Here is an 18,702-nt window from a genome sequence, read left to right as displayed (position 1 = left end):
TGCTCCCATGTCCACATTATCACTGTTCACAATAGAAAGATGTAGGAAACAGCCCCTAAAGTCCATCAACAGAATAATGACTAAAGACTATATTTTCCAACAACTGTTTCTTCCTCTTTGTTTCCAACATTTGCATTCCAACTGCCAATAACTATCAATGCATCTTGATTGCAAGTTTGGTCGATTTAGAACTGAAGACGCTGGTAGAATTCTTTATTTTCTTTATAATTAGCTTTTGTGGTTGATGCAAGCATTTGAATAATAGTCGCATTGATTGGATGCCCATGAAGACAGATAGATATAAACCTATCACAAACAGTGTTGTATTTTGTGTTGGGCTGTGTTGACTAGAGAAACAAATTCGATGATATATATATGTATAAGAAAGAGATTGATATAAGGAAGTAATTAGTTATAAAGAAAGCATCCCAGCCCAGTCCAACTCAAGACATTAGTCCAATACTAGTCCTTAAGCCCCTCTTCAGAGTCACTCATCCACATGCAATGATACAGAATGCAGGAAGAGCCCAGGCTGGACTGTAGAGTCCTTTGGATCCAAGGTCAGTGGAAACATGGCAGAGCTCCAGCAGCTCTGTGTCAGTGGCCAGATACAGAAGGCAAGAAGGAGAAGGGGATAGAGAGATCAGTTCCTGGTGTCTCACACTTACATGATCAAGGGGACATCAGGCTGCGACTTGATAGACTAAACTCCAGCTATATCTTCTTACAGGTGCCATATTGGCACACACACAACTACATAGTTCAAGATCAGTTTTTTTCCTGTTTCTTTTCTTTCGTTTTTTAAAATCATTTTATTAGGGGTTCATACAACTCTTATCACAATCCATACATTCATCAATCGTGTAAAGCACATTTGTACATTCATTGCCCTCATCATTCTCAAAACATTTGCTCTCCACTTAAACCCCTGGCATCAGGTCCTCATTTTTCCCCCTCCTTCCCCGCTCCCCCGTCCCTCATGAACCCTTGATAATTTATAAATTATTATTTTGACATATCTTGCCCTGTTCGACGTCTCCCTAGGTCACATGTAGAGCCTTGTAATCGGTTCCCCCTTTCCAACCCACCCTCCCTCTACACTCCCAGTATTGCCACTCACACCACTGGTCCTGAAGGGATCATCTGCCCTGGATTCCCTGTATTTTTAGTTCCTATCTGTACCAGTGTACATCCTCTGGTCTAGCCAGACTTGCAAGGTAGAATTCAGATCATGATAGTGGGGGGAGGGCGGGAGGAAGCATTTAGGAACTGGAGGAAAGTTGTATTTTTCACCGTTCAAGATCAGTTTTGCAATGTCGTTTTTGGACAATGAATCCAACGCCATTCCTCTTTATTGCAACATTCCCAGCATAGTAAATCGTATGATTTTCTGATTCAAAATGGCCAATATCAGCCCAGTTAAGCTCACTAATGCCTAGGATATCAATGTGTTCCATTTCATTTTCGATGACATCCAATTTCCCTAGACCGATACTTCGCACACTCCAAGCTCGGATCATTAGTAGATTTTTTGCAGCTGTTTCTCCTCACCTGGAGTCCTGCCTAACCAGCAAATGAAGACCCCGAAGGTTCGGATCTCACTGGCTCTTCCCCATTCCCGTCACCATGCTGGACTCCACTCTGGGAAAGCAGCTCCTTTTCAGTCACTTTCTGAACACCCTCTGACCCAAAGGTCCCACGCTCCAGCACTAACTCCAACAATGTGCTTCCATTAGGCCTTCAGTATCTGACAATGTTTCAGTTCTTTGTGCAAGGTTTTCAGGGACCACTTCCTGCAAGTTGGCAGCTAGTTCCTTCTTTGTTGTCCGTTCTTAGTCGAGAAGCTCTGCTGAAACCTGTTTCTTGGTGACTGCTGGTATTTGAAATACCAGTGACAAAGCTTCCAACATCACAGCACCTCACAAGCTACCACAGTATGACAAACTGACAGACTCGTGGTGGTTTTTATGGGTACATAGGAGAGGGTACCCCCCAAAAAAACTAGAAATTTTTCCACCCCCAAACGTAGTTACATAATCTTACATGTCAATTTAAGACTTAAGAGTGAAGGGGTGGAGTTTATCCTGTCAATCACGTCACAGCTTGATGACCTCATTTGGAGGCGCTAAGGTGATAAATAGCTCGCTGGAGGTGGGATACTCACACATTCCCTGTGGCACATTACTGACGACGATCCTGATGGAGCTGTGCTGATGCAGCCAGAGCCCTGGGAGCTGGTGGAGCCACTCGGAAACTCACGCCAATGCTGAGATACTTTCACCACTGGATCCTCACGACTTTCTACCTACTGGCCTGTGATCTTCCTGCATTCGGTGTCATTGCATGTGGTTCATGAGTCTGAAGAGGAATTTATAGATTGGTATCGGACAGATGGGCTAATATCGGACTTACAGACTTGTTCTGGACTGGGCTGGTATGTTTCTCAATATTTAAATTGCTCTTGTATACAAAGCTCTTTCTTATACATGTATGAGTCTCCTTGAATTTGTTTCTCATCTACCTAGACTAACACAGTTGTTTCTTGTCTCTCATGATGTTATTTGCCTTGAAATCTATTTTATTGATGATTAATATTACTACTTCAGCATTATTTTCTGGGGTTGCTATTCACTTGGTAATTCTTATACATTCTTGATTTTTGGTCTATTCTTTTATGTTTATGGCGAGTCTCTTGTAGGTAGCAAATTGATGGGCCTTGTTTTCCAGTCTGCTACTGTCTCTTGGTGCATTTAATCCATTGACATTTTGTTTCCTTATTGATATCTCTGTTTGTTGTCATTTTTCGATGGGTGAATGTGTGTGTTGGTCTTTTTGTGGTTTTGTGGTTGCTTGCTCTTGCTCTCTTTCTGGGTTGCTTTACAGTTGTTTTCATTTGTATTGGTTTCTGGGTGGTGCTGTCCATGATGATGGTTTCAGGTTTGTTTAATGTTGTTGATTGTTTTTCCATAGTGTTCCCTGTTAATATTTTTTTAATGCTGGTCTTGTTTTTTAAAATTCCTTTACTATTTCCTTCTCTGGAAATCCCTTCATTTCTACCTCTTATTTGGGGGATAATTTGGCTGGATATAGGTTGGCAGTTTTTTGTTTTTTCTTTCCAGGATTTTATGTACGTCACTCCATTGTCTTATTGCCTGCATAGTTTCTGCTGAAAAACCTGAGCTTACACATTGATTTTTCTTTGTAGCAGAGTGTTCTTTTTTCCATAGCTAGTCTCAGGATACTCTCATTTTCTTTGAAACGGGGGAATTTGACTATAATGTGCCTCGATGTTTCTCTTTGGGGATTTATCTTGTTTGTAGCTCTCACAGCTTTTTGAATAGTTATTTTCTCCTCCCTTATTGTGTTAGGGAATTTTTCTTCCATGATTACTTGTACAATTTTGTTTCTTCTTGCTTTGGAATCCTAATGAGACGTTGTGGTAGTTACATATTCTGGGGTCAATTTGAGAGGATTGTGAGTGAAGGGGTGGAGTCTAGTCTGTCAATCAGATCATAGCCAATGAGGCTTCTGTGTGGGAAATGCCTTCTCCTGAAAATTCTGGGAAATCCTGTATTCCTTCTTGGAGGCTGGAGACACCTCTCTCTCTGCCCAGTTCCTTGGAGACTCTCTACTGACAAGGTTGAATTGCTGTGAGACATCCTTGAGGAGAAGCCACATGGCTCAACCCTGATGCAGCCAGAACCCTAGACCTGGAGAAGCCATGTGGAGACCCCTGCCAGCACTGGGATGCTTACAACGCCACTGGATCCAAAGACTTTCTATCCACTGGCCTGTGATCATCCAGCATTTGGTGTCACTGCATATGTTTAGTGAGTCTGAAGAGGACTGTATAGATTGGCATCGGACATATGGGCTAATATTGGACTGGATTGGGTTGGGATGCTTTTTTATGTACAATTACCCTCTACATAAAACTCTGTCTTATACATGATTCTCCATGAATTTGTTTCTCTGGTCTACCCCAACTGACAGACGTAAATTGTTCCACTTGATAGCCCCCATCATTTGGAGGCTTTATTCAGATGCCTTTGCTTCTTGCACTGCATGTTTCTCTTGCTGGTTGTAGTCAGAAACATTTTCTTTGAGCTCACTAATTTGGTTTTCTTTTTCTTTCATTCTATTACTCAGGTCTTCTATTACGTCTAATTCTACAATGTTCTTGTTTATCTGTTAGTATCCATTTTGGTGTAGGGTTTCTGTTTTTTCAATTATTTCCAATGTTCTCATAAACATTTTTTCCGTTTGTTAAAGGAAACTAACACCATTCTTCGGTATGATATTTCATGTAATTAAAGGGCCCCTTCTACCATAATCCATTTTGTTTGGGTGGTTTTAAGTTCCTTGTGCTTTTTTTTTTTAGTTGTGTATACTGTGATTGTGACATCATAGTGCAGTTATTATTGGCATTTTCCCTGCTGGGTCATGTGGGGGTAGTTAGCTTTGTTGAGTGCCATGCGAGAAGATTAGTAGGAGACTGTTGACAGTGGGGAGAAGGGGCAAAAATGAACTAGAGGAAGCAATGCCTGGGTGGAGGTGAGGTTCTCCGAACTGAGCTAGGGTGGTACCATTGTGGGTGCTTTCCAGTTCCTCTGGTCAGCAGAAAAACAAAAATCTAGAGATAGGGATCAATAACTGGATGTGTTGGGGGAAAACATTGGATGAAGCAAACTTGAGACTGTAGCAGGGGTGTGATAGCTCTTCGTGTTAGCAGGGGTGGGGCTGGGAAGAGTCACCCAGAGCATGGGAAGAATAACAAGGTAGGTGAGGTGAGGAGAACAAGAGAGGGTAGAAACTCTATCTGGTTGGGAATGGGGACGCGCTGGACCAGGCAAACATAGGACTGCATTGGGGCATGTTTGCTGCATATTGGGTATGCTGGCTGCTCGCATCTGTAGGAGTGAAAGAGGAATAACAAGGAATAAAAAGTGCTGAAGTGCTTCTTGGAAAGGGATGCACCTGGCAGTGGCAGGAGCAACAACCATGGGGGGTACTTGCAGGGCCAGTGGAAGTGTGGGCAAGGAGGAGAAGTGGTGTCTTTGTAGTGAGTGGGCATTCTGCCATGCTTCCATCAACCCCTGCTATCTGTGCAGGTTCAGCACGGGTTGTAGAGGTAGGAACTATAGTTGGAGGGAGTAGGAGTGGGGAAGGAGGCTCTCCAGGGTGTGTGTCAGTGGGCACCCAGGTGCATTTTGTCATGGGTGAGGAACCACTCCCCAGTGGTGAGAGGGACAGTAGTGACATCCGCTCCAGGTGGGACAGTCACAAAAACTGTGAGTAGCAGTCTTTAGGAATTGCCCAACTGCATGTGCATGACTGTGTTACCTCCTCCCTCAGTTGCCACAAATTCTAGATTGGAGAAAGTTTGGTCAATTTAGGTTTGATTTTGTATTTGTGGTTTCTGGGGATTCCAGGATTCCTTCTCAATGGGATTTTCCTTGGTTGTTGCTCTTTTTTGTGTTTGTTATCTGACAGCCCTGTTCCTCAGAGTCCACATCTCATTATTCTTTCATATGTATTTCAGAATCAGTTTATTGAGTTACACACACAAAACTTTATTTGGACTGTAATTAGAATATCTATTTAAATTTTAGAACAGTTGAAAATCTTATCATTTATTTTGCTCCTGCCCATAGATATGCTATAGGTATCCATTTATTTCTTTTTCAATAGTGATTGTTTTTAATGGAGCAGTCCTTCCTTTTATTTACTTACTTATTTTCTTTGGTAACTGGTATTTTATTGTTTTGAGGATCAGTACAAAGAAATTATAAACAATTTGTACATAAATTTATTTTGTTGTTGTTGTTCAGGGTCACCTGGCTGTATTTCTGATGTTTGGTGTTGGAAGAGGATGCAAGGGCAGTCAGTTTGTCCACTCTGTTGCTATTGGCTGAGGATGTCCTTAGAAACTGACTTAGCTTGGGATCCACAGCCAAGGGAAAACAGAGCTCTGCTCCAGATCTCAGGCCTGCTCAATAGAAGGAGATTGAGTTCTTTCCTCCTGGGAGTCCCTGGGTGGTTGGAACTGCCAACCTTCAGTTAACAGTTGAATGCAAAGCATTGTGTTTGGGGCTGTTTTTCTCTATCTCATAGTCACAGAGCTGCTTCTCTGGGTCTGGGATGTATCTGGTCTCGGCAGCCTCTGTCGCTTCAGACAGATACCCTAAACATGCTCTTCCAAGGTCCTCAGGGTTTTTTCTCTTCTCTACTGCTGCTTCCAAGATGGTCATTGTGGGAAACTGAGAACCAGGAAGAGAGATATGCAGAAAATTTCTCTATGCTGATAATTAAAAGTCTGGGGGGCAGACTCTAGTGGAGGGAAGCCTTCATCTTCATGAATTGGAGATGAATCCCAGTCCCATTCTCCGAACTAAAAGTTATTCCCCACAATGTCCCTCCATAATAATGCCAATTTTAAGATGGTGCTACTATATGCTTGAAGGTTATCTGCCTGAAGATTGTCTGCCACTAAGAGCTATCAGACCACCACACCCTAAGGAACCACTCCCTTCTGATAAGGATCATAGATTGCTCCCCTGGAGAAGAGCTAAGGGACACTTGAGGTCAAGTCCATCCAGAGACAATCAAGGTTAAGCCAATAGTAATTTTATAGTGTTTCTATTTCAACCAAAATCTTGTGCATTTTGTATATGAAGTTTAGAATCATTTAATCAATTCCTACAAAAAAGCTCAACTGGGATTTTTTGTTATCGTATTGAATTTATAAATTAATTTTTAAAAACTGAGTTTGAATAACATTGAGTCTTTCCAACAATAAAAATAAAGTACCTCTCCAATTACTTCAGTCTTTTATTTTCTCAGCAGTGCTTTGTAATGCTCAACACATAAATTTGTACATCTATTTTAAGATTTATTTCTAACTATTTCATATTTCTGATATTTTGAGAAATTTTAATTCATTATTACACATTGCTCATGTAAAATGCAAGTTTTTTTTAATATAGTCATATTGTATCCTGAAATTTTGGGACATACACATATTAACCACAGGAGTGTCTTTATAGATTCCATCAGTTTTATTTATGTCTGATAATGTTTACAAATAAAGACAAATCTAGTACTTTTCATCTGGATGACTTCTATTCAGTCTCTTGACTTAATATACCTGTTAGAACATCCAGTACAATGTTGAATGAAAATTGTAGAAAACAAACCCAAAATGTAGACTTAAGTCTAATAACAGCAATAATTATCTTAAATCTGGGTTTTAAAATACAGTATTTTTATCATAATATAAGCTACTAGTAATAGGGTTTTGTAAAAGTTCTTTGTCAAGTTAAGGAAAGTCACTTTTATCCCTCAATTTGGTAGTTGTTATTTTTTAATGTCAAATGTTTTTGTTTGTTTGCTTTACCTCTACTGAGTTAATCTTAAAAATTATATTATAATGCAAGGTATGATATTTGTATTTATTGATTTTCTAGTTTAAACCACCCTTCCATTTCAGAGATGAACCTCTCTTAATCATGATATATTCTCTTTTTATATATTGTTGAATCAGGTTTGCTAAAATTTTGCTTGGAGTTTGTTAAAACTTTTGTTTAGAATTCTTCCATCTATAGTCATTGAGGGACATTGGCCTGTGTTTTTTCTTTTAATATTTTTTCTGATTGCAATATCAAATAAAACTGACCTCACAGAATAAATTGGGATGTACTTCCTTCTTTTACAATTTTTATTTGCAGCCCAACTTGTAACCATTATGCCACCAGGGCTCCTGAACTATTAATCCTTTAATAGCAGTAGTTTTCTAATGATTCCACTTTTCTCAATCCTAATATTAATAATTTATGTCTTCTATATTTATCTTGACCAGTTTGGCTATAAAGTTATTATTTTTTTTCTCTTTTGATTTCTTTGAGGTTTCTGTAGTTTTTTGTTTTCCGTGAAATTAATTTCTTCAATGATTTTTTTATTATTTCCTTTATTCTGTTAACTTTTGAGTTAATTTGGCTTTCTATTTTTAGTTTTTTCATATATCTGCAGAGGTTGCTGATGTGAGATCCTTATTCTCCTAAGATATAAGTTGTTCATGCTAAAATTTCCTGCAGGGACTGCTTTAGCAGCGCCCTCTACATTTTGACGTTTTGTTTTTATTTGCATTCAGTTTGAAATACTTTCTAATTAGTTTTCTTAAATTTGTTTGTTTGGTTGATGTTTTAAAACTCGTAGTTTATTTCGTTTTACTGGCCTCAAGGTAGATGGGGCTGTGGTTTGTGTACTCCGTCAGTTTTAATATAGTCTTTGAGAGCAGAGTCTTTGTATGAGAAAAAGCGTTTTGTAGATCGTTTCTTGCTATTCCACATAATAATATAAAATTCATTTTATTTTCCGTTGTTAAAAATGCATCTCTAGATAAAGAGACCTCTGTGGTGTTGGGTCAGAAAGGGACAGTTATATACCTCCCCAACCTGGTAACTATTGCTGCCAGGCTGCTGTGATTAGCTATGAAAATCCCCCTGCAATGGAGCCTGCTCTCATAGTTAGCATTCTTGCTGCCTGCCTGCCTGCCTGTGCACTTCATAGTTCAGGCTTTTTAAATGAACAGGGAAGATCTCACTGGAAGTCAATTTAGGTCTATCTGCCCTCCCTTCCAGTTGGTACTACTGTCTGAGGCTGCTAGATGCTAGGGAGTGAATGTCTGGCGTAAAACCTATACAGTGAACCCTCGTTTATCGCGGTTAATCGGTTCTAGACCCTACCGTGATAAATGAAATTCCGCAAAGTAGGATTCCTTATTTGTAAATCAAATATTTTCATAGTTAGAGCATAGAGGACATGAAAAAACACCCTTTAGTTACCATTACACTCGTATTACCCAATTTATTAAACGAAAAAGGGAAAATACAGTAAAACATTTTGGACGTTACAATTATCATTTATTATTTATTATATTATTTATGGCATCAAGCATGTACAGTATGAGCCAATCAGTGGCAGTAATGACAGAGCATGCGCTGTTACACAAAAACCGCGATAGAGTGAAGCCGCGGAAGTCGAAGCGCGAAGTGGCGAGGGTTCACTGTACTCCTAATGAAAATAGTACCAAGATACTCTGAGAACAACCAGGCAGACCTTCCTAGAGGTCTGTTTGGAATATGACAGCTCCTCCCTCACTTGGAACTGTCGGCTGCCAGGCCTTTTTGAATTGCTACAGAAATGCCCTCTACTATTGAGCCTGTTTTCATGGCCAGCACTCTCCCTACCTGTGTACGCTATACAGCTTAGGCCTTCAAAATCAACAGGACAAATCTCCCTGAGGGAACTGTCAGTTGTGATTTATCTGCTTACCTCTCCCCTCCAGTTGGAATTGAGGACTACTGACTGAGGCTGCTGTGTGTTAGAAAGCAGGCACCTTGAGTAGACTCTACCCACCAGTATATTAACGTATACTACCCACCAGTGAGACCCATGAGACAAATCTCTCTAACATCCATCTGCAAAGTGCCAACATCACTTTGTTCTGATCTGAAAGAAAGTTTGCCTATGTTTCCCCTGAATGACAGCTTAGATATAAATGAGCCTCACAGAGCAGGGAAGAAAGGCTTTAGCAAAATCAGCAACACAGAAGCTTTCCAATGGAAAATGTGGTTGCGAAAACATAGCAGAGAGAAATCAGACGGTGTCTCCAGGTGAGCAGATTGTTTAGTTTGTGATATCTTGTCTGAGCAGCAGACAGATTGATCATTGCATGTTCTTTGGTATATTTTGAAGACATTCAAAGTTGGAAGCAAAACAACAACAAACAACAAAAAGTTGAAAGCCCATCTGGCAGTTTCAAATCTCAATGGAATCAGGGAGGGAGGAGGAACTATCACAGAGAGGGAGAGGAAGTAGTAAGCACAGGCTGGTGACTCTGCCCACCTCAGCGTTTCTCCAACAAAGTACTGTGGGCAAAAACAAACACTAAAAAACCCGAGAAAGCTAACATCCTAGAAAATTCCATTGCCCCAACCAAAAAATCATAAGAGACACAAAGATAAAAGATTTAGATGATCCATCTAAATCATGATGACAGGAGTAAGATGGCATATATGGAAGTCTGAATAATTTTTTTAAGAGCAGAAAAGTAGCTGGTTTAATGGAAGTGGAATTTAAATCTAAAGGGCCCACCAGAGCCAAAGGGATTAAACCCTTGCCATGAGTTCCAGCTTCTGTGGAAGGGGTTGCCGCCACCTCCTTGCTGACTCTCTGCATCCAGGGGGGTCTTCTCCATCATCCAATTTTTCCTCATTTCTGGATCAGAGAGGACTTCTTTTGCAGCTGCTAGGTCAGTGAACTTCTCTTTTCTTCTTCCTTTTGGAAGTGATCTGGATACCACTGCATTGCTAATTTTCTGTGTGCTTTTTATCTTGCTTTTTGGCATTTCTTTTTACTTCCAGGGTTTTGTAATAGCCTCTTTTCTGTGATTATTTTCATAGTCTGTGTGCTTTCTCTAATCTGCTGGTCCTTTTCATTGTGCTCCTGAGCAGTTTCATAACCCTCCATAGCTTCATCATACATTTCCTCTATATAATAGGCCTCTGCTTGCTCTTTCAGAGCATTCACATTATGAGGTTCCAGCTATAAAACGTCAGAACAGGTTGTAAGAGCTTCAACAGGCTTCTCGTCCTTAGAAAAGCAGTGGCAGATTTTTTCTTTTGAATGAATTATATAATCAGAAACACTTGGCTCTGTTTTCATTACAGATTAATATTTGCTGGTCGCATCCATGTACCTGCCACCTCTGATGAGCTCTTCGGGTGACTCAATCAGCTTACTCAGTTTCTTCACTTATTTATAGTGTGCAAAACACCTTTTATGATCCTGGTCAAGTTTAAGACATTCACGGACTTCACTGAGGGACATTTCATGGTCTCCTAGTTGGTAGTACAGTGTGCTGATTTTACGAAAGGCCTCTGGGTTACCATTCTTCAATTTGGATGCAGCTTTTAAATCACTGATGGCTTTCTTAGGTTCCCTTCCTTTCATGAAACCTTCAGCTCGAAGTTCTCATAAGTCTGCATCCCAAACACAAACCTCTACCATCTTATCAAGGAAGGTGATGGCAGCAGTTTAATCTGCATCTTCGAAAGCTTAACGTGCTGTGAGCAGCAGTGTTGCATTTCATCAGACTTCAAAAGTTGGGCCTGGGCTTCCTTTTCCTCATTTTCACTTGGATTGGATTCGAGCACTTTTAAAAATCATCTTCTCCTTCAAGTTTTTCTTGTTTGAGTAATAAATGGCCTCTCTGTAATCTTGCTGCAGTGAAATCCATGTTCAATTCAATCACTTTAGTTCAATCAGGAAGTGCTGCTTTTGATTTACCCATAACTGAAAAGACAGTAGCTCTCCGGTAGCAGGCATTATAGTTATTAGGACCACCATCTACTGCAGCAGGAAATTGAGATAAAGCATCAGCGAGCTGCCCAGCTGCAAGTAAGTTCTTGTCCAATTCAAGATGTTTCTCAATCTTGCATTGACTCCACATTGAGCACCTTCGTACTGCAAAGCCACTAGGACAAGTAGGAAGGGGAACACCGAGTCCAGCCGGCTGGTCACTGTCGGGTCCGGGGCCGCCACATCCGAGAACGCGGCAGGTGAAGAAGGGGAAAGGGGCGGGGATGACTGGCTCCCGCCAGCGCTAAGGATGTAGCTGCCCGCTGGCCTGCTGTTGGTTCTCGAAGTCTGAATAATTAACAGAATGAAAGCATACAGCAAAAATATAATCACGTTACACACCATTAGAGAACTAAGGCAAAACATAAACATCTAAAATAAGGAAAACAAAATCAGGATTTAGGAAAAGGATAAACACACTGAAAAGAAACCAAACAAAAATATTGCAACTGAATAAAGTTATTTTCAGCCTTAAATAAGATAACCCTATAGCGCAAAAGCTCTACAGCATAATCTTTGATAAATTAATGAATAATGGTACGGTACATAGATGTAAATGTTTAGGTAATCTATATTTTTGTCATCTTTTACTAACCTTGTGTAGATAGAGGATCCAGCACCATCTTCTTGACGAAATACCAATAATTCTATCATCAGGAAGGTTTACATTTCTTCCTAGTTTAATAAAAGTCCTAGACTCTTTTAGATAAAGACCACCATCTATTAGAAAAAATATACTGTCCTGTAATAGGGTCACTTGTGTTACTTTTTGTCTTTGATGGTCACTCAGAATGCCTGGGGGCACCCTAAGCTTTGACCAAGTATGGAATGAATCGTTTGTTTGATAGGTCTCTACGTCAGTTACCAAAACAACAAATGAAGGCATGCAGGTATTCCAATTATACGTCACTTGACTACCAGCTGGTAAAGAGAGTGATACATAACCAGGAATATCAGATTCCAGCACCAAAGGAAAAGTCAGCAGAAACAAACTATTCCCAATAAAGCAATTTTGAAAAGCCACATTGTTTCCTTTAATTTCCTTAATCATATCATCTTTTGACATTGGTACTGTTATTTTCCAGAGCCTAAGGAGAGAAAAAAAATATACATATGTGAATAAAATCATCTCTCTTTTCTGCTACATCATGACTATTGTTGACACTTAACAAACTTTTAAAATTAATTTTTGTCCTTAGCAACATAAAAACAAGTAAACACTTTTAACTAGTATAAAATAAAATCACTGCCCTACCTTTGCCCCTCATTCTGCTCTCTGGAGCTCAGAAGATAACAATCTTGACTCTTACAACTCCTTATTATGAAGTGTGTCTTCATATTCCCAAACAAATGTTCTCAGACTGCTTTTTCTTAATGTATATTATTATCTATTCATTTCCATAAAGGACTAACATAGAACCCAATAACAGAAAGATAGCTAGAAAATTCCACAATATTAAACAGCACATTTATAAATACAATGTGTGTTAAATCAGTGATTTATCACCATTGAAACACTTTTATATATGTGGTAATGTTGACCTTCCTTAAAATAGTCTTAATTTTAATACAATAATACTGTATATTAAGAGAGGTTTCTCTAAAAAAATCTTATTTTTTAATGTACTAGTTTATATTTAACAATTTCACCAACATACAATTCACATCTCATACATTTCAATAGTTTAATCACATTCATAGGAGCTACAAAACAATCACTACAAACAATTCCAGTACATTTCTTCTTTCTTGTGCTTGTTATTAGCTCCCCACTTCCCACCAGCCTCCCCTGTCATGTTTACTTGAATCTATTGCTCCAGAGATCTATTGATCCAAACAAATGATTTATTGTTGTTTCAATAGGTTTACCTAATCTGGGTTTCATATACAGGAAATCATACACAATCAAAAGAGAATACAAACAATCCAACAACAATGACACAGTGAAATAAAGAAAAACCTCAATTGATAACAAAGCATAAAATATTAAAAACCAGAACAATTATAAATTGGGTCAAGAGAGCGAGTGATCACAGATAAGTTGTCACATTTAAAAATTCAACCTGACCAGTTTCAGTATCTCTATTATGTTAACGTTATAAAATGAATTATATTTCTATTTTCATAAATATATATAGTTGTACATAAAAATTATTTTATGTCTATGGGTTTCTGAGAATTTGCTCTGGGTTTGTGGTCTTACTGGAAAGTGATTACTTTTACAATTCTCTCAATTCTCTATCTTTAAAAGGTAAAGACTTCCTTCAAAACATAACCTTACTTTCATATAAAAATGTAACTAATTCATTAGTTCATATAAACTTTCAGATGATTACATGAAATGTCTTTGAACCTGTAGCTTCCTCCACCTTGCTTTTCCCCTTATAATTTATATTTTGAAGGAATGAGGCTCCTTATTGTACTAAATAATATTTTCTCCTTTCCTACTTTTCCCGTTATAATTTATATTTTGAAGGAATGAGGCTCCTTATTGTGCTAAATAATATTTTCACCTTTCCTCTTCTCTGGGCCAAATATATACCAAGGTGATTGTGTGATGTCTAAGGCTGTACCCTCTGTAGAGAAATATCCAAGGTTGCAAATTCTGGGGAAAATAGACTTCGCAAAAATAGTGCATCCAAAATGAAGAGGGAAAGAGAGAAAGTAGAACACATCCTGGCCCACCAAGCCCCAAGGATGATATTCTGGCTCAGAGTAGACAATGCACAGAAAGGACCAAAGGTTGGCCACACCATGAGACAGGACATCCCTCACTGACCCATAGCACTACGGGGGTCAGCACTGGAGACAGTGTGGGAGTTGTGACAAATCTGACCCCACATCACCAGGCAAAACACTGGGAATGTGCAGTAGAACAGCAGGGGGAACAAAGCAATGAAGTCCTCAAGGAATACAACAAATGGACTTTGGGGCCGAGTGTGGCACCCCATCAGACTGGACTGGAAAACCTTATAAAGGTCAACAGAGAGACCAAGAACTATTGATAGGCCTTTTTCTTTTTTGCTGTTGTTTTTGTTGTTTTGCTTTGCCTTTTTTCTGTGCTTATTATTATCTCTGCATGTCTGTCTAGATAAGATAGGGGGGATAAACAATCCAGAGGAGAAAACAATGGGACTGACAGTTCTGGGGGAGATGGGAGTGGGGAGGCAGGGGAAAGGAAGGGGGTTGCCAACAAATCCAGGGACAAGGGACAAGGGAAGAACAAGTGATCTAAAAATCAATGGCGAGGAGGGCATAGGACGCCTGGGTGGGCTTGATCAAGGGTTATGTAGATGAGAGGAATTACTGAAACCCCGAATGAAGGCCAAACATGATAGTGGGACAAGAGCAAAGTAAGGAAAGTAGGACAAGAGGAAAGTAAAAGGAGAGGAAAGAAGGCAAAACACATTTATAGAGGTTTAAATACAGGCATGTATATATGTAAATACATTTACATTTAATGACAGGGGGTCTCCACTCAAGTACTCCTTCAACCCAAGAGCACTTTGTTTTACTAACCCAGCAGTCTGTGATGCTCACCTTCCCTGATGTGATCTCTGAAGAAAAAATGGGTGCATAAGCAAATGTGAAGAAAGCTGATGGGTCTTAAAGGCTTGAAGATAAACAAACGGCCATCTAGCTGAGAAGCAATCAAGGTCACATGGAAGAAGCAAACCAGCCTGTTTGATTGAGGTGTCAATGGGATCAGGTATCAGGCATCAAAGACCCAAAACAAAACCAAAAAAATCATATCAATGTGAATGAAGGGGAGTGCAGAGTGGAGATCCAAAGCCCATCTGTAGTCAAGTGGACATCCCCTTACAGAAGGGTCTTAAGGAAGAGATGAGCCAGTCAGGGTGCAGTATAGCATGGACGAAAAACACAACTTTCTTCTAGTTCTTTAATGTTTCCTCCCCCCCACATTCATGACCCCAATTCTACCTTACAAATCCTGCTAGACCAGAGCATGTACACTGGTATGGACAAGAGCTGAAACACAGGGAATCCCAGACAGATAAACGCCTCAGGACCAAATGAGAATAGTGATACCAGGAGAGTAAGGGAAAGTGGGGGGAGTAAGGGAGAACCGATCACAATGACTGATATATATAACCCCCTCCCAGGGGGATGGACAACAGAAAAGTGGGCGAAGGGCGATAATAGTCAGTGTAAGACATGAAAATAAAATAAAATTACCAAGGGTTCATTTCATTAAGAAAATGATGATGGCAACATAGGTACAAATGTGCTCGACACAATGGATATATGTATAGATTGTGATAAGAGATATAAGAGCCCCCAATAAAATGATTTTTAAAAATAGTGCATCCATTTACTAATCAAATAAACACAGAGATAAGAATCTCAAGTCCAGGAAGAGTAGGATTGGTATACAGAGTTGCCAGCCTATGAAGAGAAATCAACAAGTGTTGCTGCAAACTCACAGAAATTTTCATTAAACAAAAATATAAAAACCTCAAGATAATGTTAACCACATCTTAACATATCCTCCACCTATATCTACAGATTTCTGAAGGTGGGTTTTCCACCTCTCTAACCACTGAAAGAGAGCTCTGGAGGCATAGGGGTTCCATGTTGGGCTGCTGATCACAAAGTCAGTATTTCCACAGTGCCAGCCACTCTGTAAGAGAGAAGAGGCTTTTTACTGTGGGAAAACCTCAAGGATAGTCCTATCCTCTCTCTCATGGACACTGAATCTTAATCACTGATGGCAGGGAGGTGTTGGTTTTTTTTTTAAGTTCTTCTCCTAAAGAATTCTGTGCTCTTTGATTCACACCACGTCAAAAAAGCAGTTTTCCCATCCTTGCGATTCAAATCATATTCGTTTACATAAATGTTCTCTGAGTTTAGGCCACAAAAAGAAGTCTGAAGGTGCAAGATCAGGGATGTAGGGTGTATGAGGTAAGGTTTGGCAAATATATTCTCATAAGTTGACCATTGCTAACCTGAAAGAATGTTGTTGGTAGGAAGATCAGCTTCTTGGTACAATTTTTCTTAATGTTTTCACACCAATGCAGTTTTAAATTTTATTAAAATTTTATAATAACTCATCATGATTATCCTGTGTCCTCTAAGAAAATCTATAAATACTACCCCTTTGTGATCCCAAATAGAATACATAGGCTATCAGAAATAGGGAAGGACACAAATACAGATGAAGCACAGATTGACAAGTGGGATATACTGAAGATAAAATGCCTGTGTAAATTGAAAGAATTCACCAAGAGTAAGAAGATTCCCCACGGACTGTGAAAACATGTTTAGCAATGACACATAAGACAAAGGCCTTATTACTAAAATCTATAGTACTCTGCTAGCATAAAATTAAGAAAAACTAATTGCCTACTGAGGAGGTGGGCAAAGGACCTGAACAGAAGTTTCACAAGGGCAGAAATCCAAATAGCCAATAAACATATGAGAAAATGTTCCCGATCAGTAACCATAAGAGCAATGCAAATTAAAACAACTATGAGATACCACCTAACACCCTCAAAGATAATTCAATTCAAAAAATCAGTAACAAGTGTTGGAGGGGCTGTGGTGAGATAGGAATTCTCATCCACTACTGGTGGACCTGTGGGTATATACAGCACTATGGAGATCAACTTGGTGATATCTAAAACACATGGAAATTGAGCTACCATACGACCCAGCAATCCCCTTACTGGGCATATACCCAGAAGAGGCAAGAAACAAACTACAGACAGACATCTGTGCTCCAATGTTCATCGTGGCAGAGTTCACAATTGCAAGGAGTTGGAAACAACCCAAATTTCCATCAACAGAAGAATGGATTAAAAAATGTGGTACATACATACAATGGAGTACTCTGCATCCCTAAAAAGCAGTGATGAACGCATGAAGCACATCATTGCATGGGAAGAACTGGAGGAAATTATGCTAAGTGAAGTAAGCCAAGCACAAAAGGGCAAGTACAACCTGAGTCCGCTGAGGTAAGCTTGAGAATGCAAAAGGGGCATGGGGGGAAAAGCTACTATATACATACATTCTTGGCAGGAGGTCCAGGTACTATGGCAGGGGCCAGACCCAATCCAGGGACACATATGGCAGCCAACTAAAAAGGAGGGGAGAAGAAGAAAAAAAAAAGACACAGGTAGAAGAGGAACAGGGCACTAACCCACCGAAGAGGAGGATGTTGTTTATATCTCCACAGGAGAGGGAGAGAGGGACCAAACTTCAACCCAGTGCACCAAAATGTGAATGCAGCATACTGGCATGAAGCAGGGAACTAATTGAGAGGTCTGCAGGGGCAGCCCCATTCCCAGCTATGTGGACAGCCCCCTCTCCCCTTCCAGAAGAATGCACTACAGAGGACAGCACAGAAGCTATAGCTCAGGGAGACAGGCACGTCTGATCAGAGCACATAGGAGAAAATGAGAGGGAAGGAGAGAGAATGGAACACATTCTGGCCCACCAAGCCCTGAGGACGATATTCCTGCTCAGAGCACAGAGAGGGCCATCGGGCTGGCCCCACCACAAGACAAGATGTCCCTCCCTCACTGACCCATATCATTATGTACCTGACCAAATCCCACCGCACTGGGGTGAAACACGAAGGGTGTGTAACAGAACAGCAAGGGGAGCAAAGCAATGATGTCCCCAGGGAAAACCAAAAATAGACTTGGGGGCCAGGGCATGGCACCCCATCAGACTTGACTGCAAAACAGGCCTAAAGGTCAACAAACAGACCTGGAACTATTTATAAACTTTCCTGGGTTTTTTGTTGTTCGTTTGTTGGTGGTGGTGGTGTTTGTGTTTTTGGTGTTTTTTTCTTATTTTGTTTTGCTCTGCTTGTTTTTGTGATTATTGTCTCTGCATGTCTATATAGATAAGATAGGTGGGATAAACAATCCAGAGGAGAAACCAATGGGACTGATAGTTCTGGAGGGACATAAGGAGAGGGGAGGCAGGGAAAGGAAGTGGGTGTTAGCAAACCATGGCACAAGGGAACAAGTGATCCAAAATCGATGGTGAGGGCAGTGTAGGAGGCCTGGTAGGGCTTGATCAAGGGCAATGTAACAGGGAGTAATTACTGAAACCTGATTGAAGGCTGAACATGATAGTGGGACAAGAGGAAAGTAAAAGGAAATAAAGGAAAGAACTAGGAAGCAAAGGCATTTACAGAAGTCTAAATTCAGGCATGTACATATGTAAATATATTTATATATGAGGATGGGGAAATAGATCTATGTGCATATATTTATAGGTTTAATATGAAGGTAGCAGATGGACATTGGG

General features: G+C 40.0%; 1 protein-coding gene and 1 pseudogene across 1 annotated transcript in view; both read right to left on the bottom strand.

The window, feature by feature from the left end:
• CATSPERE (catsper channel auxiliary subunit epsilon) overlaps positions 1-18,702 on the bottom strand; it is a 199,876-nt gene that overhangs the window by 100,718 nt on the left and 80,456 nt on the right. Inside the window, exon 3 of the mRNA XM_004700170.1 lies at positions 12,017-12,509. Coding sequence (XP_004700227.1) covers positions 12,017-12,509 — 493 coding nt within the window. The remainder of the gene's footprint in view (positions 1-12,016; positions 12,510-18,702) is intronic.
• LOC123522568 lies at positions 10,121-11,766 on the bottom strand (annotated as a pseudogene).

This window comes from Echinops telfairi, unplaced genomic scaffold, assembly GCF_000313985.2.
Source record: "Echinops telfairi isolate 266 unplaced genomic scaffold, ASM31398v2 ScPeMD7_7424;HRSCAF=8462, whole genome shotgun sequence".
Taxonomy (NCBI): domain Eukaryota; kingdom Metazoa; phylum Chordata; class Mammalia; order Afrosoricida; family Tenrecidae; genus Echinops; species Echinops telfairi.
This window is presented reverse-complemented; position numbering and strand designations above follow the sequence as displayed.